The sequence below is a fragment of the Zootoca vivipara genome, chromosome 6 (genome assembly GCF_963506605.1).
Source record: "Zootoca vivipara chromosome 6, rZooViv1.1, whole genome shotgun sequence".
NCBI lineage: Eukaryota > Metazoa > Chordata > Lepidosauria > Squamata > Lacertidae > Zootoca > Zootoca vivipara.
Genome location: NC_083281.1, coordinates 16,132,025 through 16,159,533, shown reverse-complemented (window position 1 = coordinate 16,159,533; position 27,509 = coordinate 16,132,025). Strand labels below are relative to the sequence as shown.

At 52.2% G+C, this 27,509-nt stretch overlaps 1 protein-coding gene across 8 annotated transcripts in view; it reads left to right on the top strand.

Moving 5' to 3' along the window:
• Nucleotides 1-564: 564 nt before the first annotated feature.
• The window catches only part of MARK4 (microtubule affinity regulating kinase 4), a 58,009-nt gene continuing 31,064 nt past the window's right edge, over nucleotides 565-27,509 (top strand). For 2 of the 8 annotated variants that reach the window (XM_035117677.2, XM_035117674.2), the window contains exons 1-2: nucleotides 569-1,152; nucleotides 24,472-24,738. In XM_035117677.2, coding sequence (XP_034973568.1) covers nucleotides 1,102-1,152; nucleotides 24,472-24,738 — 318 coding nt within the window. In that variant the 5' untranslated portion in view covers nucleotides 569-1,101. Of the gene's footprint in view, nucleotides 1,153-24,471; nucleotides 24,739-27,509 lie in introns of all 8 variants that reach the window. The other 6 variants (XM_035117675.2, XM_035117680.2, XM_035117678.2 and 3 more) reach the window with 6 other exon arrangements.

Below are 27,509 nucleotides of genomic sequence, written 5' to 3'. Positions count from 1 at the left end.
TCGAGGTTCGGCATCCTTGCTTCCCGTTTTCCTCTTAGCCCGGTCTTGGATTAAGCGGGGCGCTCTGCCCATGCTCAGAGGCGCCCTCCCCATTGACTATGTGGTGTGGGGGGAGAGGAGAGAAAGCTTCTTTTTCTGCTGGTACTCCAGGGCTGCGTCCCTTTCCAATAATCATCATAATTTCCGTGCGCGTTTTTACGCAGGCTGCGGCGGCGCCTTTAAGCGGCACCCGCCTCCTTCGCTTGGCGTGTGTGAGTTGTCCGGCCCAGCCCAGCCTCCTCCTCCTCGGCGTCCTTTTTCCTTCCCCTTTCCCTCCCTCTGCTCCTCCTCCTCCCTCCTCGCGGTCTCCCGTTGGCGTTGGCAGGCTCCTGCGGGGGGCGCTCTCTTTCGGCTTCCTCCCGTCGAAGCCCCCCTCCCCGCCCCGACCGCCTCCAGCCTGCCTGCCGATGGCGGGGAGCTTCGATGGCTCCCTCTCCGCCCGCCCGGAGCCCCGGCAGCCTTAGGTGAACCCCGCCTCGGCCGGCGCAGGAGCAGCGGCGGCGGCAGAGCCACCGAGCTTTGTGCTGGCGGCGGCGGCGGCAACGACGGGAGGGGGCCTGCCGGTGGCTCGGATTGCGCCCGACCGCCTTGGACGCCCGCATCCCGGGCGGACCTCTCTCCCTCCGCAGCCCTCCTCCCCGCTTGGGAGCCTTATGGGGGGTGGCAGGAAGCGCCTCTGCCCTTTCCTGCCTGCGGGGAGAACGCGGCGGCCGGGCTGGGCGCGCAGGCTCTGAGAGGCAGCCCCGGCACGAGCAACTGACCAGTGGCCTTTGCAGCAGCAGCGGCAGTACCAGCGGCGGCAGTCTGCCCCCCACCCCACTCCAAACATGAGCCCCCTCTTGGGAAAATAAGCCCCCTTTCCTCGGGGGCGCACGGAACGCCTTTCGCCCGCTCCCCCACCCATCGCATCTCCCTTTCCAGCGCCCTCCGTCCGTCCCTCCCTCCGCCGGCCCTGTGCTTGGAGGCTTCTATGAGTGTCCGCTTGGGGGGAGGCCAGCAGGAAGGTAGCCCCCCTCGCCCCCGCGGCGTCCCGGCTCCGGGAGAAGGAAGAGGAGGAGAACGATGTCTTTGCGCACCGCGCTGGCGACGGGCAATGAGCGCAATGCCGAGACGGTGAGTCCCGTTTGTTTACCGGGCGCTGTGTGTGTTTGTGTTTGTGTGTGCGGGCGCGCGTGCAAGAGAAAGTGGGGGGTGGGTGGGTGGACGGGGTGGGGTCGGGGTGCGCCGGTGGCCCCTCGTTTGGCCGGTGCGCGCGCCCGCCGGCTAGTCAAATGGGGGGGTCGCTTTTGCGCCCCCAGCCACGGAGCTGGGCACTGCGGAATGACTGGCAAAGGCAGGAACCTTCCCCCCCCCGCCCCATCCCCCAATCACTAAGGCGGACAGGGAAAAATCACCACAGGCTTTTTTTCTCCCATCGATCCGTTCCGGGACGGCTGAGCCAAGCCCGGCGTTGTTTTCCGGAGGCGGCTCTCCAGGTGACCCACCGGGCCCGGCTTCTTGGATCTCTCTCCGGGGGATGGAGCGCGCGACCCCGAGACCTCCTTCACGCTATTCTGATGCGGCCTGAAAACACGGGTGGATAAGCCGCAGGGGGGGAGGGGGGACACCCCACGCTCCTAACCTTCTCCCTCCATTTGGCAAAGGATCCGCCCGCGAGGAAGGCCTGATGCCATCGGGATGGGCATTGTGCCCAGCCCTGAATGCCCGTTTTGCTTCCTCTGGCCTGCTGTTGTTAGGTAACATTTGGGTTTGGGAGCCAGGAGGTTTGGCGGCTGTGGGTTGTGGTGGTGCCTGCCGGTCAGTCTGGCAGGGTGAGCTCTCTCCCATGCACACACACCCCAGATGGGGAGTCAGTAGGGATATTCACGCTGCTGGTTGGCAGAGCCCCAGACAGATGCACCTGTGTGTGGAGGGGGGGGGGTCTCTCTGAGAAGGCAAGGGGGTGCTGCTGATCTCCGCAGAGCTCCATGCGGTGGCTGCTCATTTTGATGTGATGCAAAGGGTCTTGGGCTGCTGTCGTGGGGGCCTGGAGGGCAATCCTTTGTCAGTCATGGAGGGTTTTAGTGGGGGCTGTGGAGGCAAAGTGCAAACACTCAGGCTGGGGCCTGTGTTCCGGATCCAGGTTTTCCTCCCTGTCATGCCAGAAGGCCCTTACACAGTGGCAGGCCTACACAGAGAGAAAGAGAGAGGGAGCAAGCTGTGAAGTCGAGGGGTTCTCAGCCTTCATTCATCTGCATGTTGTGAACCCCCAAAAACAGCACACCAAAGGCACCCCGGAGGTTACGAGATGATCGTTTTCCAAGCCAATTTGTTCAGAGTGCTTGGTCTCTCTGCTCTGGGGAAACGCTCTGTTCCAAAATATTATTCCTCAAGGCTGCAAGATGGATGGCTACTTGGTGGACATTGTGTGGAGCTCTGAATGGCCATATACTGACCCACAAGGCCCACGCCTCCTGCACATAGCTGGCGGTAGTCCCTCCCTCTGCCAAAGTATGCCCAGTGGCACTTATAGAATCCTTCATGGCCAGCTCTACATCTTACTCTGAATATTAGGCATTTGGCATTCTGGAAATTTTATACACACATGCACACACAAGTACCTAGCCCTTTTGATGGCTTAGATAAGCCAGGAAACGGAATACGTACCGTAGCTTGAGATCTCAGGCTCTGCAGTGTGTTTGGGTGAGGCAGAGCTCAGGGTGGCAGCGGCAGTTCAGGGGGTGTGAGTTTCTCCTTCCCCTCCACCTGTGTGGAGCAGAGGGTCCTGGGACGGGCGTCTAGAGGCACCTTCCTTTAGCGCAGGGGGCGAGAGAGGGCTGCCCCAGGTTATAAGAACATACGAAGAGCCGGCTGCTGGATTAGGCCAGTGACTCACCCCGTCCAGCTTCCTGTTCTCACTGTGGCCAGCCAGGCGCCTCCTCTGGAAAACTCAAGCACAACTACAACTTTGGAGGTGTTTTAAAGCAGAGGTTAGATGGCCACCTGTCGTGTGTGATCTAGCTGAGATCCCTGCATTTCAGGGGGTTGGACTAGATGACCCCTGGCGTCCCTTCCAATGCCACAGTTCTATGATTCCATGGCATAACTTTCACTGATCCTGGAATAAATTGCTTTGGGGTTAGGGGCTGGGAGGGGTCACATGGATAGAATTCTCATGGATAGAGGGATGAGAGAAGAAACCGCCGACAATTTCTGCTCTTTTAATACAATAACCCCAGTCTTAAAACATACACTTTTGTTTTTACCCAGAAGTAAGTCCACTGGGTCTTACGACCAAAAAAAGTATACAATAGGTTCTGGTTTTCGACTTTAAAAATCTCAGGTGAGCCACGGGCTTCCAAGGTTGGCAGAGCACGTCTCCTTCGGCCTCCAGCGTGCAAAAATTGTAACGAGAGCAGCCTACCTCGCAGGCTTGTTGCAGGAAGGGACTAGAAGGGCCATAGTTCAGCACTTGGCATACCCTGGCAGCATCTCTGGGTAGGGGTAGGAGAGAGAGCCCTTCTCTGAGACCCTGGAGAGCCCATCTAATCAATCCAGAGACGCAGAGATGAACCAGTGGTCCGATTCAGCCTGAGGCGGCTTCCTCTGTTCCTCGAGAAGGAAGTGTCTTTGGCCAGGCAAGCTGCAAATGTACATGGTGATGATAATGAAGATAGCAGTAATAGAAGAAATCTGTTATCCAGTCTGATAGGCGTGTGATTCCAGTTGCATCTGGCATGCATGTGGGGGGGGGGAGGCATGTCTTCCTTCTCCCTCAGACTGTTCATTGTGAAATCCAGGTCTTCAGCCGTCATGGCCCACGTGGCTTTGAACACGCAGGTGAGACCGGCTTCCAACCCAAACAACGCTAGTTCACACCTTTGCTGTTGTCATCGGAGGCATTTCAGGATCTCGGGCCCCACCCTGTGCTGCTGCTGCTGCTGCTGCGGCTGCTGTTAACTGTTCTCGCCAACAACAAGAGCTCCTCTCTGTTGCAACCACCACCACTGCTGTGTTTCCATGGAAGCGAAATCCTTGCCACGGCAGCCACGTGGGCCTCACCCCACAGCCTGTCCTCGGGTGGCAGCCACGCTCAAACTCGCAGGGCGGTGGCGAGGAGAAGGGTGCCTCTGAGCATGCGCCAAGCCGTGCCAAGCGCGTCTCCGCTCACCTGAGGTTATGAGTTGGGGGCTTGGGGCCCCCGTGAGCGGTCTCTGCAGAAACAATCCCTGTGGGTCAAGGGACACACCCAAAGGACAGCGATGGCCACCACCTTTGAAAGAGGATTGGGCAAGTTAACTGAGGAGAGGGCTATGGTTTTCACAGGTTTTGGGGTGGCACTGAAGAGAAGGTGCTGTCCTGGTCCTTGCGGTTGGCAGGTATTGGGAAGCCCAGACGAGGCCTTCTCCTCCGCCGGAATCAAGGGAGTGGGAACTTCCTCCTCCTCCATTTCAACAGCTCTGAGGCTCAAACCCTGAGATGTAGCCATTGACCTCAAGGACCCTCAGCTGGAGAATATTTCTCTCCCCGCTGACCCCTAGACCTCGGCATGGCTGCCCATGGCTAGCGCTGACCCGCTCCTGACGCATTTGGATTACCCTCCTGGCCTACTTCGCATGGTTGTTGTAAGCATTCCGGAGGTGGTTATGTGAAGTCTTTTACACACGCAGAAACTACGTGTGAGGAAGATTATGACAATGGATCAGCGTAGGGTGCATGTGTAAGGGCCTCCCCAGAATTTATTTTACTTCCCAGCCAACAGGGAGTTGTAGCCTGTGCACATCTAGAGGGTGCAGGGTTGGGGAAATCTGACGTCGGGCCACATTCACAACATACATCTAAAGTACTCTGATGCCACTTCAAAGAGTCATGGCTTCTTCCCCCCAAAAGAATTCTGGGAACTGTAGTTTAAGGATGCTGAGAATTGTTAGGAGACACACACACCCCATTCCCTTCCCAGAGCCACCATGCCCAGGGTTTGTTTGTTTATCGCACTGATAGTCCACCTTCTTCTCAAGTGACTTACGTGTTCCTCCTCCTCGTTGTTTAATGCCCACAACAACCCTGTGAGGTAGGTTAGGCTGAGAGAGGCGGCGACTGGCTCAAGGTCACCCAGTGAGCTTCATGGCTGAGTGGGGATTCGAACCCTAGTCTCCCAGGTCCTAGTCCGGCACACTAACCACAACACCACAGTGTTAGAAATTCCCCAGGCGCCAGGTGCGTGTTGCTATTGACACGGGTCCAGTTGCAAGTACGAGGAGATTTCTCGGTGCCAGGTTTGGTGTCGTGGTGCTTTAAAAGGCATGGTGTGAATGTGGCCATAGACTGAGGGCAACCCACAGCTGCTCAGAGCTGCTGCCTGCCAGTGCGCTGGGTCCTTAGCCTTGCTCCCCTGGTGGTGCATTTATATGCCGCTTCGTGCCGAAATCGACTTATTTGCCTCCCTTCTCCAACGAGGCGGTCGCTGTGTTGCGCTGAGTGTCGGCAGCCTCCCCGCAGCATGGAGTGACCCAAGTGCCATACCGGTTTCTCTTGAAATTGCAGCTGGTTTTGTGGCCTCTGCGCGCAGATTTCTTTCGGGGTGAGGTGTCAGGGCAGGGCCCTGCTTCCTGGCCGGCCTCCCTGCTCTGTTGCTCTTCCTGAATGAAGAAGCCGATAGCATTTCATCAGTTCGGCAGAAAGCGCAGCTCTCCTCCTCCTGCAACCTCGGCCAGACGCTTTGGCCGACTACCCCCCCAAATCCGCTGGGCTCCTGTTGCTGCTTGAGGGCTCCCTCTGCACGGAAGTATCCCTGGCTGTCTGGGTGGGAGCAAGCCAGATCCTGCCCCCAGGAAGCTGGAATCCTGCACTCAGCAGAAATCGCGTGAGTCAAGGGAACTTAATGGGGCCTGTTTGTTTGCTCCAGGCTTTCTCCTCTTAATAACTGCAATGGCTTCGTAAGGAAAGCAAACCTGTACTTTTAGTTATTTATTTATATTTTAAAAAGTGTCTAGAAGTGGGGGCCGTTTTGCTCCCTAAGGAAAGCCCCAGGGTACCATTTTACTGGGCCAGCTTAGATTGGCGTGAGAACATCTGAGCCCTTGAGTTGTGTGGAAGTTTTTGTTGGGAAGGATGCCAATGTTTATATCTCCAAAGCTATACAAATATATATATATATATATTTCAGTCTTGTCTTTGCGTCTCCGAAAAAGCCAGGAGCTTTTGAAACTTGAGTGTCGGCTGGAATGTCTCATCTAAGTCTTGGGATTTGCTAGGTGATCTTTGAGTATCACGCTGCCTCTTGAACCTCGGTCTGGAGCAGGCACCCCCAAACTTTGGCCTTCCAGATGTTTTGGACTACAATTCCCATCTTCCCCGACCACTGGCCCTGTTAGCTAGGGATCATGGGAGTTGTAGGCCAAAACATCTGGAGGGCCGCAGTTTGGGGGTGCCTGGTCTGGAGCGTTGGCAAGGCTCCTGGCCTACCCTGCAGGGCTCTACAGATACCATGGCGGTGTTTGTGAAGTATGTTGAATGCTGTGGAGTGCTCGATCAACGCTGAATGTGCTTGTATTTGGCCTGATCTGTGCTTCGTGCTCCAGTCCCAACCTGTTTATTGAGTTTGGGGTGGGTTTAAAAACTCAGCAGCAACTATGGCAGTGGAGCAGTGTTAGAAACTCAGATGTATAAGCTGGCGACTACTCTTGCTCAGGCCGCAAAGAAAAAGCAACTTGGTTCCAGAAATTCATTCCAGTTGTGCAGATAATATGTAAGTGATACAATTCTACAGGATGGGGTATTAGTGTGTGAAAACAGTCCAGATCCAATGATCCCCAGATGGTGGAGATGTTAGGCACTATCCTGGCGCTCAGGCACCTTCACTTGGTCCCAAGTGATCGAAAGCCAGGTGCAAAATGCGCCTGGCACCTGGCTAATTTCGAACACTGCAGTGAAGTAAGAATGGGGGGCTGAGTACGTCACTGGGCATGGCAGTTTGGGAAGGGGGCTTTGAGGACAAAGTTTGCGACAGGGGAATAATCAGGAAACTGTGCGGTGGTTTGGCTTGGCGAAGGGCAGGTGTGGCCTGTCAATTTCTGAGCATCCCCTCTTGTGTCCAGAGCAGAGACAGATTTTGTGGAGCTTAACCTATTTGCCCACACTGGGTGCTAAGCTGAAAGGGCACTGCGACAATGAGGTAGAATGGGAGGCGAGATTCCAGGAAGTGCCGAATTTTGGCGTCTCCCAGGGCGTTGCTGAAATTTGAAAGCCCAAAGTCCGGCACTGTCCAAAGCTGTGTTCTAGTTAAAGTATCACTGAGATTAGGGTAAGAAGCACCAGTCTGAAACTGAAGAGGGGTAGGTGTCACGCAGACTGTGTGTGTATTGCCAACACGTATTTAATCTGTGGAACTCCCTCCCACTGGAGGCAGGGATGGCCCCCAACTTGGATGGATTTAAAAGAGGAAGAGAGTGGAATTGGTGGCTACCAGCCATGATGGGCTCTGCTCTGTCTCCACGGTCAGAGGCAGCGATGCTTTTGAATCCCTGTTGCTGGAAAGCACAGGAGGGGAGTGTTCCTCCTGTGCTCAGATCCTGCTTGCTGGTTTCCCACAGGCATCCGGTTGGCCGCTGTGAGAGCTGAATGCTAGGCTAGATGGCCCACGGGCAGGATCTTGTTATGTTCTTAATGCTCAGTTCAAGTTCAGCTCCAGATCCCCCTGCCTGGAAGATGCCAGGACTGTGGAGAAGGAGAGACCCTTCTGCGTTGTGTGAGGACCAAAAAGCTTCCTGAGCCAGATGTCCCCTTTTCTGGGGTCCTTGCCCATCCCCTTGGCTGCCAGGGGAAGATCCATCAGAGTCCTGCAATCCCCGCCTGCTTTCTCCCTGCCTGGATTGCCCAACCTGTATATCTTTCAGTCAAGTGAGTTGTGATATGGCTTGGTCTAGATGAGCCTCAGCGAGCCCTTTCCCATTCTGCCGCTCCAAGATTCTATGTTAATGGAAGCGGTTTGGGTTTCAATTTTTTGTGCAACGTTTAATATGTATTTGGTTGTGTGTTTTTTTCTTGCAGCGCCTTTAATCCTTCTCCACCTCGCCTTGAGCAGATTCTAAATGAATAAATCCCCTCTCTCTTGCATGCAACATAAAAGCAGCCTCCTCTTTGCACACCTGTGTGTGTGTGTTTGTTCATTCGTCCATCCCCTGCTGGCATCCAGCACATCCCCTCGCCCTGCCCTCCATTCCTTGTGGCGCATGGCGTGTTGTGTTCTAGTGCATTATTGATGGGCTTTGAGGTGGAGGTTGCAGAGGAAAGGGGGGTGGGTGGGCTGTGTGTGGTGCTAGGCCCTCCCCACCCCCAGCTAGCCTGACAGGCGTCCTTCCTCGGCGTCCCACAATGCATTGAGGCATTCCTGAATAGCCTCCCATGGGAATGCAGAGCGAGCTTTTCAGAAAGGCCAGGCTGTGACAGCGAGCATGTTACCAACACCCACCAACACCCCCCCCCAAAAAATCTTTCCCAGGCGGCACAAAAATCCACAAATGCCAGGATGTTTTTTCCCCCCAGGGCTTGTGCGCAAGATACGGTAAGCTTGCAAGCAGGTTTTCCCACCCCCTCCCCGTCACCTGCCCCTGTCTCCGGAACCATCTTTGCCCTTTCCTTGCTGGGGAGCGAGCCAGATTCCTGGTCTCTGCACCCCCTGGAGACCCGCCTGTTGCATCCCAGAATGCATTGCTGCCGGCCAGCGCCGTCTCCTTTGGTTCACGTTGGGACCTGTTGCCCAGGGCGCTTAAGTTGGGGAGATCTCTAATCCTCCTTCCCAGTGAGTCTCTCTCCCCTTTATTTTGCAAAAGTAAAAACAAAAGACACACGATCCACCAAAATAAGTAATTGGGAGTCTGGAACCAGGAGCTTTGATTTGGGCTGAGTTTGGCCTCTTTAGGGACGCGGGTGGCGCTATGGGAGGGACGCGGGTGGCGCTGTGGTCGAAACCACTGAGCCTAGGGCTTGCCAATCAGAAGGTCGGCGGTTCGAATCCCTGTGACGGGGTGAGCTCCTGTTGCTCGGTCCCAGCTCCTGCCAACCTAGCAGTTCGAAAGCACGTCAAAGTGCAAGTAGATAAATAGGTACCGCTCCGGCAGGGAGGTAAACGGCATTTCCGTGCGCTGCTCTGGTTCGCCAGAAGTGGCTTAGTCATGGTGGCCACGTGACCCGGAAGCTGTATGCCGGCTCCCTCGGCCAGTAAAGCGGGATGAGCGGCTCAACCCCAGAGTCGTCCGCAACCGGACCTAACGGTCAGGGGTCCCTTTGAGTAAGCCAAGGCAATGGAGCACTCCCAGAAAGAAAGAAAGAATGCCTGCCTTGGGAAAGGGGGCTTTTGGCTGAATGTTAGCACTGAGTCTCCTTTCGGGAATCGCACCTGTTTTGCTGGGGAGGGATTCTGGTTCGAGATGGCAAGAGACATGGATGGTGTCAGTTGGTTTGTTTGCTTTGCTCTTGTTTCCCACTTTCTTCTCCAAGGAGCTCAAGATTGGCGTACCTGGTTCTTCCCCCCCTTCCTCATATAATCCCCACAAGAACCCTGGGAGGTGGGCTGGGCTGAGAGAGGCAGTGATTGGCCCAAGATCACCACCTAGCCAGCTTCATGGCCAGGCAAGTGGGGATTTGAACCCTGGTCTCTCCCAGGCCCATGTCCAACACTTATATATATATATATATATATATATTATTGAGATAAGTAAATAAAGAAAAATGGGAAAAGAGTAAAAGAAAGATCATAGAATCATAGAGTTGGAAGAGACCACAAGGGCCATCCAGTCCAACCCCCTGCCAAGCAGGAAACACCATCAAAGCATTCTTGACATATCACATATGCCTGTCAAGCCTCTGCTTAAAGACCTCCAAAGAAGGAGACTCTACCACACTTCTTGGCAGCAAATTCCACTGTTGAACAGCTCTTACTGTCAGGAAGTTCTTCCTAATGTTTAGGAGGAATCTTCTTTCTTGAAGTTTGAATCCATTGCTCCGTGTCCACTTCTCTGGAGCAGCAGAAAACAACCTTTCACCCTCCTCTATATGACATCCTTTTATATATTTGAACATGGCTATCATATCACCCCTTAACCTTCTCTTCTCCAGGCTAAACATACCCAGCTCCCTAAGCCGTTCCTCGTAAGGCATCGTTTCCAGGCCTTTGACCATTTTGGTTGCCCTCTTCTGGACACGTTCCAGCTTATCAGTATCCTTCTTGAACTGTGGTGCCCAGAACTGGACACAGTACTCCAGGTGAGGTCTGACCAGAGCAGAATACAGTGGTACTATTACTTCCCTTGATCTAGATGCTATACTCCTATTGATGCAGCCCATAATTGCATTGGCTTTTTTAGCTGCTGCATCACACTGTTGACTCATGTCAAGTTTGTGGTCTACCAAGACTCCTAGATCCTTTTCACATGTACTGCTCTCAAGCCAGGTATCTCCCATCCTGAATGATATATAAGAGTTTGGCACTATTAACTGCTACACCACCCTTTGGAAGAAGAGGATGTACAAGAAAACACATTAACTAGCTCTGTCGAAAGCAGATGAACCTAGGAACATAGGAATCTGCCTTGTACTGTAGGGTTACCCGACGTCCCCGGTTCCCGGGGACAGTCCCTGTATTTGCAAATCTGTCCCCGGACAACTTCCGTCCCTGGAATGTCCCCAGATTTGCAAATCTGTCCCCAGGAAACGTGGCAGCGGCAGCCTCAGCAGCCCGGAGCCAGCCTGGTAGCACAGTTGGCTCTGGCTGGTTTCAGGAGCTGCTCGCTACCTGCTTCCCCACTGCCAAAGGGGAACCAGGAACGTCCGGTGGTGCAGATCTCCTGCCCCCTTCCCTCTTTGTTTTGACAGATCGGGGGAGGCTCGGGAGTCATGGGGAGGCAGGCGTTGCCCAGGAGGGGTCCAAGGCTCATGGTTTCTCTGCCAGGCAAGGTGCAAATCCCTTCTTTTGCACCTTGTGAAACATAAATGCGCATAGATGCCAACGGGGATTGAACCTGGACCTTCTGCTTGCAAGGGAGGTTCTACGTCACTTGGCCGTGTACCTTCCCCTTGAAAACCAGGTGGATTTAAAATCTACGAGTCATCTGCACTGCCTATGGTTTCTGCTGAGATTTAGGTACCAGTATGTGTCCTGTTTGTTGTCGCTGGACAGATAGCCTGTAAATGTTGGCATAGCCCAAATACTATATATATACTACACACACACACACACACACACACACACACACACATATACATATTGCATTTATTCCTCTGAGACGATCAGTGTGGCACACATGGTTCTTCTTGGTCCTTCCTGTTTTATTCTCACAGCAACAATTTGAGGAAGTTTATGTTGAGAGAGAGAGACTGAAGCAGGGATTCGAACTCAGGCCTCTCCAGTCCTTGACCAGCACTCCAACCACTGCTACGGTGTTCTTAGCTAAGTCCTCCTATCAGCTTGTGTAGCCAGAGCTCTGTGATCCAGGGAATAACTGCTTGTTGCCCAATGGAGTATGCAGAGATACCAAAAGGCTTTGTTCATAAGGGCTTCGGCAGGGGTACAAAAACATTTGCAAACTTCAGGGCTTGAGCAGAGATTAAAGAGCAGCAGCAGGAGGCACTGCTAACTTTGGGGGCTTTTTTTACACACGCCCCACAAACCTTTATGCACTTCCTACTCTCTTTACACCCCCCCTTTTTTAGGTACCACGAGTCAGAGACATTTCCTGCCTGCCTCCCACCAGCACCCCTCGTGCCTGAACTTCTGTAATTCTAGTTCACAGCCTAATTCAGCGCCGAAATTATCAGCGCATAGTTAAACCGTGGAACTCCCTCCCACAGGAGTCAGCAACGGCTACCCACTTGGATGGCTTTTAAAGAGGACCGGACAAATTCGCAGAGGAGGAAAGAGCTATCCAGTGTCTACTAGCCAGGATGGCTCTGCTCTGACTCGGCGGTCGGAGGCAGCAGTTGCTGGAAACCGCAGGAGGGGAGACTTGTGTTCAAACCCTGCTTGAGGGTTCCCCATGATGGGCATCTGGTTGGCCACTGTGAGAACAGGATGCCCTTTGGCCTGATCCAGCAGGAGAGGAGATGGAGGTGTGGAGGGCAGGGTTATCAATAGCTCCTGGTCACGATGGCTGCCAGGATCAGAGCAGTGTTAGAAACTCCGATATCAAACCTAGGTTATGATCACCACAACAGAATATCTATTTGCCGGGGGTTGGACTAGATGACCCTCGGGTCCCTTCCAGCACTCTAACCACTGCACCAAACTGACTAGTTAGCCCTTTGGTCTAATCCACCTTCTGGATTTTTGTTGAAGTCCCATTGGGGTTTGGAGAGCATCTTAGGCACCTGCAGCCCTCGGCTCCCCTTCCGAGTTGCTTTCTCCCAATGTAGGTTTTTTTTTTTACTCGAAAGAACTGAAAAGTAATTGACAGGTGCTACTTGCAATGAGAAAGTAACGTGGGGTGTTGTGTGAGCCCTGGGTGCACGTCTCTGCAAGTTAAGGAGTTCACTGTGCAGGCTGGAGGCTGGAGCGGGCTTTTGGTGGTTCTAAGTTGCGCCACTTAATTTCTGGCTTTGGGGAGTCCTGCCATGAGCTCCGAAGGCCCCCAGACAAGTTGCCATCTTATCGGCCGCTTCCTCCCAAAGCTATCTCTGCTGCCCCAGAGGACAGCGCGTAATGGGTCACAAAAAGGCGCTTTGTTCTAATTGGAAACAAGGAAACCGAACAGTTGCGCATCGTTGGGGCTGCTTCTTCCCAGAAGGTTCAGGGCCCATCGACCGAGCAAAATGCAAAGCGTAGTGTGGCCTTCTGCATCATCTCTTACGCTCCCACCCCCCCCCACCCCCGAAATCCCAGGCAGGCAGAAAAAAAGACAAGAGGTCATTTATTTATTTACTTATTTCTGTATCACATTTATATTCCACTCCCCCCCCCTCCGAGGAGCTCAAGGTGGGCGCACATAGCTCTCCTCCTCCTCCTCATGTCATCCTCACAACAGCCCTGTGAGGTAGGTTAGGCTGAGAGATGCACTGACTGGCATCACCTAGGCCACCCAGTGAGTTTCATGGCCTAAAATGTGGCGTGGGGGATTTGAACTCTGCTCTCTCCCAAGGCTTAGTCTGACTCTAACCACTGCCCCACACTGGCTCTCAGTGGGTGGGAGGCTGTGCCCAGCTTGGTGGGCACCACCTTGGGCAGGCCTGGGTAAAGGGGCAGGTGTCTCAGGCCGTGCATAGAGGTAATAGAATCATCAAATTGGACAGTTGGAAGGGTCCCCAAGGGGCATCTAGTCCAGCCCTCTGCAGTGCAGGAATCTCACTACCTCTGCTTAAAAACTTTCCCAGGAATTCCATTCCCCGGTCCAACAGACTCCCTCGGAAGGGGGTCCTCTCCCTCCCAAGGGAGCCACCAAGGACAGTCTCCATAGCACCAGATAGATTAGATGTAGCTGAAGTTTCGGAAGGCCCCGGTACCTCTCTCTGGAAACTGAGTCCCCAAACTGGGGAGGGGACTCGGTGGCTGAGCAGCTGCTTGGCATGCAGAAAGCCGCAAATTCGATCTTTGGCATTCGTAGTGACGCAACCTCACTTTGCAAGTCTGGCAAAGACCCCCCCCCCCATCTGCAAGAGACTCCGGGGAGCCTGTGGGAGCAAGCAGTTCTGGACTTGATGGACCAGTGGTCTGAGTCAGTATGACAACAGCAACACAGCTATCCCTGCTCTGTTTAACTGGTAGGATCATAGTCTTCTTCTTCTTCCTCCTCCTCTTCTTCCTCTTCTCCCTCTTCTTCCTCTTATTATAATAATGAGGACACTAATGGAACCTCCAGGTCCAGAAGAAGTCTATCTAGAGTTCTATGGTCTTAGGGGTATTTGGCCACTGTGAGAAAGGGATGCTGGACCAGCAGCCAGGCTCTTCGTGGGTTCTTAGGCCAAGGAGGTTTGAAAGGGCTGTTCTCTCTCAGGTGCATCAGCGCCTGCCGTCCCGGCTCCCGAGAGCCCCATGGCAAGAGGGGCGCACGCCCTGAGCTCAGGATGAGCCCTGTGAACCATCAGCGGAAGGAGATGCTGCTGTTCCTTCCTCAGGAAGGAGTTGCCAGCTGCAGAGTTTTACACTGGGTGTGTGTGTGTGTTCCCCAGGAGACTGCAGCGAGTTCGCGGGGAGCTCAGAGAGGTCGTGGCAGCAGCTGCCACAACCAATGGAGCCGACCTGGCAGTGGTCATAAGAACCACCTTGTGCAATTAAGATGCTGCCGGCCGGGTGCACAGCTAGGTGACCTGTGTGACGGGGAGGCTGCCTGCCTTAGTGCTTCCTTCCTTGTTCCTTTGTGTGACGTTACTGACCTCTGAATGCTCCCCAGTCCCCACCCTATTTCTCTGCCACCTGCAAAAGTGGCAACACCAGCCTGCTGCGGCTGTCACGGTGGCTTGATTCTGGCAAGCCCTACCTTAAGCTGCCCTTGCAAGAGCTGAGGTGCCGAACTGCTCAGGATTAGCAAAGTTGCTTTGCAAGCGAGCCAAGCAGGAGCTGCTTTGTACTGGCTGTTAGGTATATGCAGAGAGAGAGAGAGAGGGTGACTTAAAACACAAGGGAATAAAAAGCAGTCACTCCCCCAGTGGATCTGCCAGTTGGCGGTTTATCCAGCTCAATTTACTTCGAGGTCGGTACACAAATATGTCTCGTTTCCTCACTGTGACTTAATACACAACAATTACCTTTTTAGAAAGGGGGATTTTGGAATCTCTGGTTTTAAATGTTGCTTTATGTTTAAATGTTGCTTTGGTTTTAAATGTTGCTTTTTAATGATGATGTAACAGAAGCTGAATGTGGAAGATTCCAGACAGATAAAATAAAGCGCACACACCGTTAAACTGCGGAACTCCCTGCCACAGTGATGGCCATCAGTGTAGATGGCTTTAAAAAGGATGAGACAAATTCATGGAAGAGGAGAGGGCTATTGATGGCTACTAGCTAGGATGGTTCTGCTCTGCCCTCCACAGTCAGAGGCAGCAATGCTTCTGAATACCAGTTGCTGGAAAGCCCAGTTCTCAGATCCTGCTTGCCAGGTTCCCACTGGGGCCCAGAGTGGTGGGGGAAACCCAGCCAGATGGGTGGGGTATAAATAATAAATAATTAATAAAAATAATAATAATCTGGTTAGCCACTGTGAGTGCAGGGAGCTGGATTCGATGGGCCCTTCGTCTGATCCAGCAGACTGTTTTTATGTTCTCCTTTCCCTCCTTTTCCAAACACATTTAGGAACAGGATGGGAGCAAGTTGCCTTGGGACCCGGGCTCATCTGCCTCAGGCCATGAGCCTCGGAGCAGAGCCCCAATTGAGACGGCTTGCTTTGAGAATTGCAAGGATGGTTAACTCTCCCTTTGTCTGCCCAGCCCATAACTTCTTGCTACTACTGACGTCTTGCAGGCTGGAGGTGGCCTCGCGGAGGGCAGCAACAGGCTCGGGGCTCAAAGCCCAGGCCCTGGTCCTTCACACAAATGCTCTTGTGGGATTTACTGTCCTCCGCTGTGCTGTGAGCAGAGCGACTGGTGGCTGCAACAGAGCTTGCCTCCCTGCGCCGGGTCTGCCTTCTCCGCCACACTCAGAGAAAGCGCCTTCTGAGGCAGAAAAATGCGCCTCCCGGCTCTCTCGTTCGGTCCACTCAAGGAAGAAATGGGGCAGAAAAGGGTCCCTTTGTGTGTGCGGGGAAGGGAAGGCCCAGTGGGGGTGGGGTTGCCATGTGTGCGCAGGGGGATGTCAAGGCAGGCTGCCTTTGGTGTGTCCTTTTGAGACTAAAATTTGCTTGCACAGATTCCTCTGGTCTTCACGGGGACATTGACAACATTTCCAATTACGGTTCCTGCTGGAATAATAGCAGTTTTGGAAGGGGCGAGTCTTGTCCGATTCATGCTTGTCTGTTTTGAAACTTGGCAGCAAGTTTCATAGAGTTGTAGATTTGTAAGATACCCAAAGGACATCTAGTCCAACCCCTTGCAATGCAGGAAATGTTGCCAGCCTCTCATTCCCTTGGGACCATAAGGAGTATCGAAAGGGCGCCTGCTACCACTCAGCCTTTGAGGTCATTCCTTCAGGGGGGGCTCCCCCCTGCTGAGGGGTTCCAGCCGAGGGCTGACGCTTGTGAGATTTTGGGGCCAACCTGAAAAAAAATATTTCATGTTCCCCAGCCATTTAGCCCAACAATGATGTGGCTTTATCTGCCTCCTGTGTTTACAGCTTTTAATAGAGGGCTCTCTATCACTGGAGATTTGTAATCAGAGGTTGGGTGGCCACCTGTCATGGATTATTTGTGATTCTTGCATTGCAGGGGTTGGAGTAGATGATCCTTGGGGGTCCCTTCCAACGATCCTGTGAATATGATTTTTAATGCTGCGTTGACCACTGATATTCCTTTTGCTTTTCAATTGTCGTACCAGTGCCTTGTTAGCCGCTTGGAAACCCTGTTTTAGAAAACCAGGTATAAATACGTAAGTGGTTTTAAAATGGGATTAGACTGATTAATTCGGGATAAGGCTATCAATGGCTGCTCACCACAATGGCTATGTTCTGCCTACTTGGCCGGTCGGAGGGAGCAATGCTTCTGAAAACCGGTTGCTAGAAGCCACAGGAGGGGAGCAGTCATAGTTGTGCTTGTGTTCTGCTTTGAGGCTTCTCGGAGGCATCTGTTAGCCACTGGTGAGAACAGAATGCTGGACTAGATGGTTGGGCCATTGGCCAGATGTTTTGGACTACAATTCCCATCTTCCCTCACCACTGGTCTGGTTAGCTAGGGATCATGGGAGTTGTAGGCCAAAACATCTGGAGGGCTGAAGTTTGGGGATGCCTGGCTTGATCCATCCAGCAGGCTCCTCTTAGCTTCTCATGTCAATCAATCAAAGAAACATTTTATTATACGGGTCACAGACCTGCTAACAAATTCTTACGTCCCTAAAATCAGGTTTTAAGAATCCGAACTGGTACTTTGCCCCCTTAGTGCCATGGGGTGTTTGGGGGGATTTGTCTAGGCAAGGCACGCCCAAACGCAGCCCTCCAGCTGTTTTGGGACTACAATTCCCATCATCCCTGACCACTGGTTCTGTTAGCTAGGGATGATGGGAGTTGTAGTCCCAAAACAGCTGGAGAGCCGAGTTTGGGGATGCCCGGTCTAGGCCTTTGGAAGCATCAACATGAGCAGGTTCTGGGCTCAGCAAAGGGTGATGGGGATGGCTGCCGTTTAATTTGATTAGGTGGCAGGGACAGAGTGTGCATTTGGACATATCTAGCGGCCATAATGCAGTTTTGGGTGGGAATACTCCGCAGCGATTCAGCAGTGGCAGCGATGACATTTTGGGGGTCATTTATCTGCCCGGAGCCACAGAATGGAGAGCAACTGCTGGCAAGTACTGGGGGGTTCATCTGATCAGACTCCTGGGTCTGACCCCCCCCCTCAGATAGCAGCTGCTGGAGGGTGGGGGTGGACCTGTTGACAACCCCCCCCCCCCGGCCGTTCCTCCTAAGCTTCACTGTCAATTGTGCATGGTTAGGGGTCAGAGTAAAGCTACCTCACCACCAGGGCTGAAAGAAGATGCAACTGCTAGTCCAGTTGGCTTCTTGCTCCACATTTTCAGCAACTTGGGGTTGCTTTTAAAGCCACGCTTGTTTTAAGGATGTGTGCTCATATGGCAAGAGAGGCGCCTGCCCCAAGTTTATTGTGGAGTCAGAAGGGCCCTTGGAGGTCCCCTTGTCCAGCCAGCCAATGCAGGATTCAACTCCAGCATAGAATCAGAGTTAGGAGGGGCCCGGGGGGGCATCCAGTCCAGCCCCCTGCAATGCAGGAATTTTCGCTCAAACCACAACCCTGAGATTAAGAGTCTTGCACTCTATGAACTGAACTACATGTCTACCATCCCAGGCCAGGTGGGGCCACCCACAAGAACATCCAAAGAGGCTGCTGGATGAGGCCAGAGGGCCATTTAGTCCAGCATCCTGTTCCCTCAAGGTCCAGCCAGATGCCCTAGTAGGATCCAAGCCCAAGAGCTCTCTCCTTTCCTGTGATTTCCAGAAACTGGGATTCAGAAGCATTTCTGCCTCCAGCCATGGAGACAGCGAAGAGCCGTCCTGGCTAGGAGCCATCGACAGCCCTCTCCTTCTCCAAGAATTTGCCCTTTCCTCTCTTAAAGCTGTCTAGGTTGGTGGCCATCACCGTCTCTTGTGGCAGGGAGTTCCAGAGTTTAGCGTTTAGCCAAAATACTATTGTTTAGCTGAAATCTGGTTCCCTGCCGCATTCACCCTCTGTTGGTTCTCCTTCTGCCCCCGGAGAGCAACCCAGAGGGGCAAGTCTGCTCTGTCCTGTGCTATAGGGCGGAGGGGAAGGGGCTCCTTGTGTCGTGGCAGCATATTCAAGACTGACTAAAAGAAATCCAGATGCCACGAAACAAAGTCATCTCTCACAGGACGCCGTGGCGGCCGCTTCCTTTGGTGGCTCTCTCTCTCTCTCTCCCTCTTGAAAAAATGTAGACAAAGTCATAAGGGACAATGTCTGTCGATGCCTATTAGTCATGATAGCTAAGAATAGAACCTCTGTATCCAGAAGCAGTATACCTCCCACATCGAGTGGGCTTGCGTTTTGCTGCTTTTATTTCCTGCTGTTGTTTCAGCGTTAAATTCCAAGGGATGTTTTTAACTGTTAATTGATGGTTTCGTCTTCGTTAGCCACTTTGAGCTCTTGGAGGAAAGGCAGGGGATAAATGTGTTAAATATCCCCCCCCCCCCGATCTTAATCGTCTGTTTCCTAGCCCAAACATAGCCCAACGTTTTCAGCTATTCCTCTGAGGACTTCAAGGCTCCTCTATTCTGGTCTCCCTCCTTCTCCTCACAAGTGTTGACAGGCTCTGCCAGGGTTTCCCCTCCCCCCAAAATACATGTAGGGTTGCCAACATTTTTGCCCGCTGTGCTCCTGTTCTGAGATGCAGATAGCTTAGCAGGCGAAGCTTTTCTTGCCCCCTTTTCCCTGTGCATGGAAAAGTTTCACCTGCTGATATGTCAACATCTAAGGCTGCTTTTAAAGCCAGATGAGCAGGACCCACTAAATCGAATGAAATAAAATCAACTTCGCAACTATGTGGTCCTGCGGCAAACCAACCAGGAGAGGACTGCGTTGCAGGGGGGTGGTCTAGATGACTCTTGGGGGTGCCTTACAACTCTGTGGTTTTGTGACTGCCCTGGGTTATTATAGGCACAAAGACGAGCTCTCGGTTTATCTGCCAGGCGCCTCCTTTCGCTTGTTCAAACACATTTGAAAGTGGGATGAAACGTAGATGTGGATCTATGCCTTGGTTCTAGCCTAACCCTAACTTACCGTACCCTCACCAGATGTTTGGAACTACAACTCCCATCAGCCCTAATCGGCATGCCCAGAGGCATGATGGGAATTGTAGTCCAACATCAGCTGAAGGGATTGGGAACCAGGATGGAGAAGATTCCCCTGCTGCCAACGGGCGTAATAGAATAATAGAATTGTAGGGTTGGAAGGGACAAGGAGGGTCATCTAGTCCAACCCCTTGCAATGCAGGTTTTTTTTTTTTTTTTGCCCAACATGGGGCTCGAACCCACAACCCAGAGATTAAGAACTTCATGCTCTGCCAGCTGAGCTATAATCAAGAGGCAGCTGTGAAGTGGAGGCCTCAAGGCCTTTGGGGATGTTCGTGTGACTTGTGGTTTTGTATGCTAAAGGCCGTAGGTTCAAAAAAAGTCCTGAAACCCTGGGAAGCAGCTGCCAGTCTGGGTAAGCATCACTGGGTTCGAGAGGCAGTGTGGTGCAGTGGTGAGAGTGTCGACCCGGGAGACACTAGGGTTCAAATCTCTGCTTGGCCCAGAAGCTCCCTGGGTGACCTTGCCTCTCAGCCCAACCTACCTCGCAGGGCTGTTGTGGGGATTCAATGAAGAGAGGGGGAGAGCAACGTCGACCCACCATGATCTCCTTGGGAGAAGAGGATGGGATATAAATACAATTAATAAAGGAATAATAGCAGGTGGATGTGATAGATGGCAGCTTCCTTGCGCAGAAAAAAGAGAAAGCAGCGCAGAGTTGAACTGTGGAACTCACTTCCCCAGGAGTGGGCAGGGAAGGCCGCCAACCTAGATGGCTTTAAAAGAGGATTAGGCAGAGTCTTGGGGAGCGCGACCAATGGCTACCTGCCATGATGGCAGTGCTTTACACCTGCAGTTGGAGGCAGCCATGCTTCCGAATCCCAGTTGCTGGAATCCACAAGAGGGAGGAGAGTGATCCTGTGTTCGAGTCCTGGTTTCTGGTTTCCCCCAGGCATTTGGCTCGCCACTGTGAGAACAGGAGGCTGGACCAGTTGGGCTATTGGCCTGATCCTTCAGGATCTTCGCTTGCATCTCCTGGGGAAAACCTGAGTGCTGGGCCCCAGCGCCCTGCTCCATCCATCAGGGTAAGCGAGTGGGGCATTGCTGAACCTGGCCGGGATCCAGCTCCTAATAAGCACCTTTCCACCTCTCGACAAGCTTCCCTCGGATGGGACAAAAGGGGACCCGCCTTTTCTCTTTCCTGTGAACCGGCTGGGCTTTGTTGCTGCGCCCTGCCTTTCAGGTTGGTTTTCATACCAACCCACTCTTTCTGCTCGCCAATTTTAGGAAGAGCCAGGCTTGCCTTCCGCAGGCCTGGATTCATAACTGGTTTGTGGAGATTTTTCTTCCCCCCTTTCTGCAGACAAGCGGAGTTAAAAGGAACGAAGCAGTCTGTTGGCAAACCCACTGGGGATCGTGTGTGTGTGTGTGTGTGTGTGTGTGTGTGTGTGTGTGTGTGTGTGTGTCCCTGTCCCTGTCCCTTTCTCAGCTGCCACTCCAGAAAGAGCAAACCTCTCCAGCCCCAAAACTTCATTCAAGCAATTCAGCAGTCTGGCACTATGAAGCTGTCATTGTCTCTATCTGCCATGGGTAGGCAAACTAAGGCCCAGGGGCCGGATCCGGCCCAATTGCCTTCTCAATCCGGCCCCTGGATGGTCCGGGAATCAGCGTGTTTTTGCATGAGTAGAATGTGTGCTTTTATTTAAAAAGCATCTCTGGGTTATTTGTGGGGCATAGGAATTCGTTCATTCCCCCACCTCCAATATAGTCCAGCCCCACACAAGGTCTGAGGGACTGGCCCCCTGCTGAAAAAGTCTGCTGACCCCTGGTCTCTATGATAGATGGCTTTTGCCGTGGCTTAGAAAGCAAGCCCAGCCGCCATGCGCTGCTGCTAGTGTGGCCAAGGCAGTGCACTCCAGTTGTTGCTGAACTGCATGTCCCTTCACCCCTGACCATTGAGCATGTGCTGGCTGAGGCTTATGGGAGTCGGAGTCACATGGAAGAGGGAACGTGCTTGTTTTCTGCTGCCCCAGAGGGTAAGACTTGAACCCATGGCTTCAAGTTGCAAGAAAGGAGATTCCAGCTAAACAAGAGGAAAGAACTTTATGACAGTAAGTAAGAGCTGTTTGACCGTGGGATGGAAGGTGGTGGACTTTCCTTCCTGGGAGGTTTTTAAGCATTCGTTGGATGACCATCTGTCATGGATGCTTTAGCTGAGATTCCTGCATTGCAGGGGGTGGGACTAGATGACTCTTGGGGTCCCTCCCAACTACAGTTTGGTGGTTCAATGATTTTAGCTACCCATGAATGAATGGAGCTGCATGTCGGGAGATTTGGGACAGATAAAAGAAAACCCTTCTTCGCACAATGTGTAGTTAAACTGTGGAACTCCCTGCCACAGGAGGCAGTGATGGTCACCAGCCGGATGGCTTTAAAAGGGGACAAGACAAATTCATGGAGGAAAGGGCTGTCAGTGGCTACTAGCCACAATGACTATGCTGCGGTCAGAGGCAGCAATGCTTCTCAATATCTGTTGCTGGAAACCAAAGGAGGGGAGTGTTGGTCTTGTGTTCAGGTCCTGCCTGCGGGGTTCCTTTTGGGGCATCTGATCGGCCACTGTGAGAACAGGATGCTGAACTAGATGGGCCATTGGCCCAATCCAGCAGCCTCTTTTGTTGCTCCTAAGCTTATTTTCCCCATCTGAGGTTTAACCCAAAGTGCCCGCGAGAAAAAGTCCATTAAATTCGAGTCGGATTTCAGAACCACAGTTAAAACCATCTCATGGTTGTGGGTGTCCATTGAAATTTGTTTTTTGAAAATACACTGTCTGTTTCGTGTGTGTGTGTGATTTGCAGATTCAAATCCAGGTTTTCTTGATTCCTAAAAAGACATTATGTGCTGAGATTCCTCCAGCTTGCCAAGGAGAAGGTCTCTGGGATGGGGCACCCCTTGGCAGAAGCTGGGGGGCACCAGGCAGCCTCCTCTCCCAGCCTGTGCAGGGCTGCCCTTGAAGCTGACCCAGAAACTCCAGCAGGTGCAGAATGCCGCGGCAAGGTTCCTTACGGGGTCCTTGCCGCAGGATCACATTCATCCAGTGTCTTACCAGCTGCACTGGCTCCCAGTGGAGTACAGGGTCAGGTTTAAGGTGCTGGTTTTGATCTTTAAAGCCCTATGCAGCCTAGGACCGTCGTACCTACAGGACCACCTCTCCTGGCATGCCCCACGGAGGACCTTAAGGTCTGCAAATAATAACACTTTGGAGGTCCCGAGCCTCAAGGAGGTTAGATTGGTTTCCAACTAGGGCCAGGTCCTTTTCAGCACTGGCCCCGACATGGTGGAACGCTCTGTCACAAGAGACCCAGGGCCCTGCGAGGTTTGACATCTTTCTGCAGGGCCTGCAAGACGGAGCTGTTCCGCCTGGCCTTCGGCTTAGACTCACTCTGACCCCTTTTATGGGATTTGGTATATAAATTTCCCCTTGGCTTTTTTGCTGGCCCATATAGGATCAGCATGGATAGATGGCTCAGGTGAATATCTGATGTTTCCCTCCCTTTATGGTCTTGATTTATGGGCTACTACTAAAATGAGGCTGCATTTTAAGCTGTATTTTAAGCCGTAATTTAATTGTTTGTTTGTTTGTTTGTTTGTTTGTTGTTGTTGTTTTCCTATTATGTTTTATTGTAATTCATATCTGGTGTTAGCTGCCCTGGCCGGGGAGGGTGGGGCATAAATAAAAATGTATTTATTTATTTGGGCCTCGGACGCATCGCGGCGGCTCTTGATCTCCATAATCTCCTCGGACTTAAAGATCTTTTGCTGTCTAAGCTTGTTAAGGCGACCGGCCTCCCAGGGGGAGTTTTCTGGGACGTGGGCTTGCCAGGCCTCGAGGCTTCCGTGAACCCGGGCCGGGTGCAATCCAGGCCCCGCCAACGGTGCTCAGCGCTGAGGTCGCCTTCAGATCACAAGCGGGCACAAACAACACCTTTTAACCTTGCCTTGCAGTTTCTTATCAATTGGAGGTGTGGGGAGGGGGTCGGGCCCTTCCATGGATATCCATCATTCATCATGGGACCCAAGGCCTTGGACAGGTAGTTTTGAGGGCGTCACCTGCTAGTAGATTGACCGAAGCCATATCTGCTTCTTTCGGTGAGCAGGTCGCCACATGGACCTGCAAGCCAGTGGTTCAAAGGTGATGAGACCTGAGGACCAGGCAACATCTGGGCCGGGGTAATTTATTTATTTATAAAAGATATTGGTGCACCGCTGTGCCAAAGAATATGAAGATATCAAAGCAGTTTGCAGCAGCCAAACACGAAAACCATCTAATAAAATCCGTAAAGAAGTTTAAGAGTTCAGACTGGCCCTGCTCTCAATCCTCTGCCCCTTTGTTTTGTTTTGTAAAATTTTTTTTATTCAATTTTACATTATACATTTAAATTCAAACATTGATCATAATCATCAACATTTAGCATTCCCTGAATCCTTAGACTCCACCCCCCCCGGGGTTTCCATTATCAAACATTTTCTACTGTGTCATATATTTTCTCTATTTTTCATAAAACAATCCATTATTGCCTTAGTTTTTAATACATTACAAGCATTACTCTAATCCTGCCAAAGTTTTTAGTTCTTTACAGTGTTCTCTTAAGTAAATTGTAATCCCCCCCATTCCTTCTTAAAGTTTCTATCTTCCTGGTTTCTCATTTTCCCGGTCATTTTTGCCATTTCAGCATAGTCCATCATCTTCCTCAGCCATTCTTCTCTGGTCGGGACTTTATCTTCTTTCCATCTCTGGGCCAGCAGTATCCACACTGCTTTCGTCGCATGCACGAATAATCATTTATGCTCCTTTGGTATCTCTGCATCAGAATTCCTAGTAAAAAAAGCTTCTGTTCCCCCCCCCCAATGTTATTTTAAGCCATTTTTTCAACTCGTTATATATCACTCATTATATATTCTATCACATGTGGTGGTGGACGTGCAAGATAACAAAAGCATTCTGGGAAATGATATATCCTTTGCCCCTTTGTATGTAACAGCGCCATCTTCTTTTTCTCCCCCCCCCCCAGCACCAGCGCTGCCCGGTGGTCACCCTCGACCCGCCCGCTGCCCCGGCGACACCGCCGCTGTCCCCTCAGCCCTCCACCCTGGCCAGCAGCCGCTCGGAAAAGGGCTCGTCATGGTCCAGCCGCTCACTGGGCGCCCGCTGCCGCAACTCCATCGCCTCCTGCGCCGACGAGCAGCCCCACGTTGGCAACTACCGCCTCCTCAAGACCATCGGGAAGGGCAACTTCGCCAAGGTCAAGCTGGCCAGGCACATCCTGACAGGCAGGGAGGTAAGCGGGGGCCGGAAGGGGCGGGCATAAGGGTGGGCGAGAAGGGTTGGTGGCTGGGTGGATGAGTTAGGCTCGCTTGCATGCCGCTTCCCACCAGCTTACAGCAAGCATTCGGAACATCGAAATGCAAGCAGGTGAAGCACGGAGCACGTCAGCAAATTCAAAAATCAACAACTTTAACCGGCACAGGATATATTGAATTGCACGCGCACAAACATTTTCTAGGTTTAAATACAACATACAGTGGCACCTCCGGTTGTGGACGGGATCCATTCCGAAGCTCCGGACGGATCCCGAGGAATTTGCAGCATGCGCATGCGCGTGGCACGATTGAGTGCTTCTGCGCATGCGCACGGCATGATTTAGCGCTTCTGCGCATGTGGCGGAACCCGGAAAAACACTTCTGGGTTTGCCGCGGACGTATCCCGAAGGATATGTAACCGGAGGCGACCGTAAGTAGAGATACCACTGTAATTACAAAGCAAAACAAGAGGCAACTGTCAATACATTTTCTGGCACTGGTCTTCCTGTACTCCAAGAAGCCTGGCTCAGATGCAGTTCAGAGGGGAGGGGTCCTCACATCAGGGTAGAGGGCACACTGCTGTCTCCCATGTTGGTTTGGTATCTGGGGCACTTGTGGGGCAATGCATCCTGTTCAAGCTGCCTGGTAATTTGAGTTGTCGATGAAGTTTTCCTCCCTCTTCCAGAAGACCGTCTGATCCCTCAATTTGAATAAAGATTCAATAGATTCAAAACAGATGCAGGGAGGGGGGAGCCCTCCTTTGTACAAGGCAGAATGGACTTTCATCAAAGGAGGTTAGATAAATTACTGGGTGACTCTGTGGAACCTCCATGGCCAAAGGCAGTGTATCAGCTGCTGGGAGGGGCAACTGCTCTCTTTTTGTCCGCTCTGTTTTTCGGCTTCCTGTTGGGGCATCCGGTTGGCAGCTAGGCAAGAAAGACCAAGTTTGGGTCTGATTCAGCTGTGGGGCACTTTTGATGCTGTTGTTATATGGGTGAGGAAGAAGAGGTCTCTGGAGGAAAAAGAAGGGGGAAGGTTTTCTTTGGCAGGAGCCTAAAAACACTCATTGCAGCAGGAAATCTTGTTTGGTGGGCTGCCGCAAGGCTGGGTCATAGTGTCCCCCTCTCAGGGGACCCCAAAGCACCGGACTCTGGTTGCCGGTTTTTAAACCAGCTCATAGCCTACTGAAGCAGTGCAGAGCAAGCCATGATAAACTGCGAAAGGTTACTAACTCGGTGAACTAAGAGCAATAAAACCCTTTCTGCAATTGTAGCAGTTAATATTCCATAAAATGACTCCGGTCACACTCCAGGGGAAGCCTTCTTGTACAAAATGTCTTGGGCAGACACCTAAGATAGCAAGGCGCTTGTTGAATCTCGGTTCCCGGACTGATGCCGAAAGTCCAGCCGTTGCCGCAATTCTCACGCTGCCAAATTTGGGAGGGGGCGGCGATGCTTCTGAATCCCAGTGGCTGGAAACCGCAGGAGGGGAGAGTTGCTCTTGTGCTCAAATCCTGCTTGGCGGCTTCCCTGGTTGGCCACTGCGAGAACAGGATGCCAGGCTAGGCAGGCCTCTGGGATGTTGGGCTGCTTCTTTTTTGGTTCAGAACTCAACGCCCTGCCTTCTGTCGCAAGGGCCCCAATTACCACAAATCAGTGCATAGAACAAGTTATCGGAAATACCAAATACTTTCAAGGTCTTTCAATTTCCCACATAGACCAATATTGTCCGAGCCTTTCTGAAAGCCAGTCTTTGCCTGGTCCCTGCTGCAGTACAGGGTGGGTGCCAGTCTGACCTCTGTGTATGTGTGTGTGTTCCACATCTGGGGTGCCAATCCTGAGGAGAGTCTCAGACTTCACTTAAGGCCAGAAATCAGCTTCAATTTATTGTCCCGCACAAGAAGAGCTTACCGGACCAGGCCAAAGCATCTCGCAGTGGCCAAATGTCCCAAAGAACCTGGAAATCCAGGTAGACTGCGCCTGAATCTGGAGGCTCCATAACAGCATCAGAAGAGCTTCCCTGGATACGGCCAATCCTGTTCTCGCAGCCTGAATGCGAAGTCTGCAAGGCACAGATTCAAGCACCTAGCCCGCTTACGCTTCTGCCAGGGAGAGTTAGAGCAGTTAACGTTTTTAGTGCATGTGTGAATGGCATTCTGGGTGGGGAAGATGGAGGGTCCTCTGCTATCGAGGCACCCCAGAGCCACTTTCAGCCCTGTAATCTGAGGGGTTGTGCCCCAGGACCAATCGGACACCGTCCCGGCACCCTCCTTGGGGTGGAGCCAGCCTCAGTTGCATCCCCGTTTGCCTTGAGCAGGTGGGATGCAGGTGTGACTTATAGGTGGGGGGGGCAGGGTTATAGGGCTCCACTCTTGGCCACTGGCTATTTCTGGTGCCAAGGGCAGTCTAGATGGGGGTGGGGAGGGAGAATGAGGAAAGGCAGAAAGGAAGGGGCAGGTGGAAATCACAGGGGGGCTGGATTTGGAAAGGAGGATTTAGTGGATTATTGCTGGCAGGAACCAGCTTATTGCATGGCCTTTCTTTTCTTTTAAAAAAGTTTTTATTTATACTTTTCAAGTTTATACATTTCAGTAGTTTTACAATCAATTTAACATTTCAGAGTTTGACTTCCTTCCCCTCTTTCTGCAGTTCCTTAAATTTATTTTTTAATAGCTTCTGCATATCCAAGTTCATTTAATTTGCTCATTTAATTATCTGCTTTAAATATATACTCTTATGAAACTGCAGGT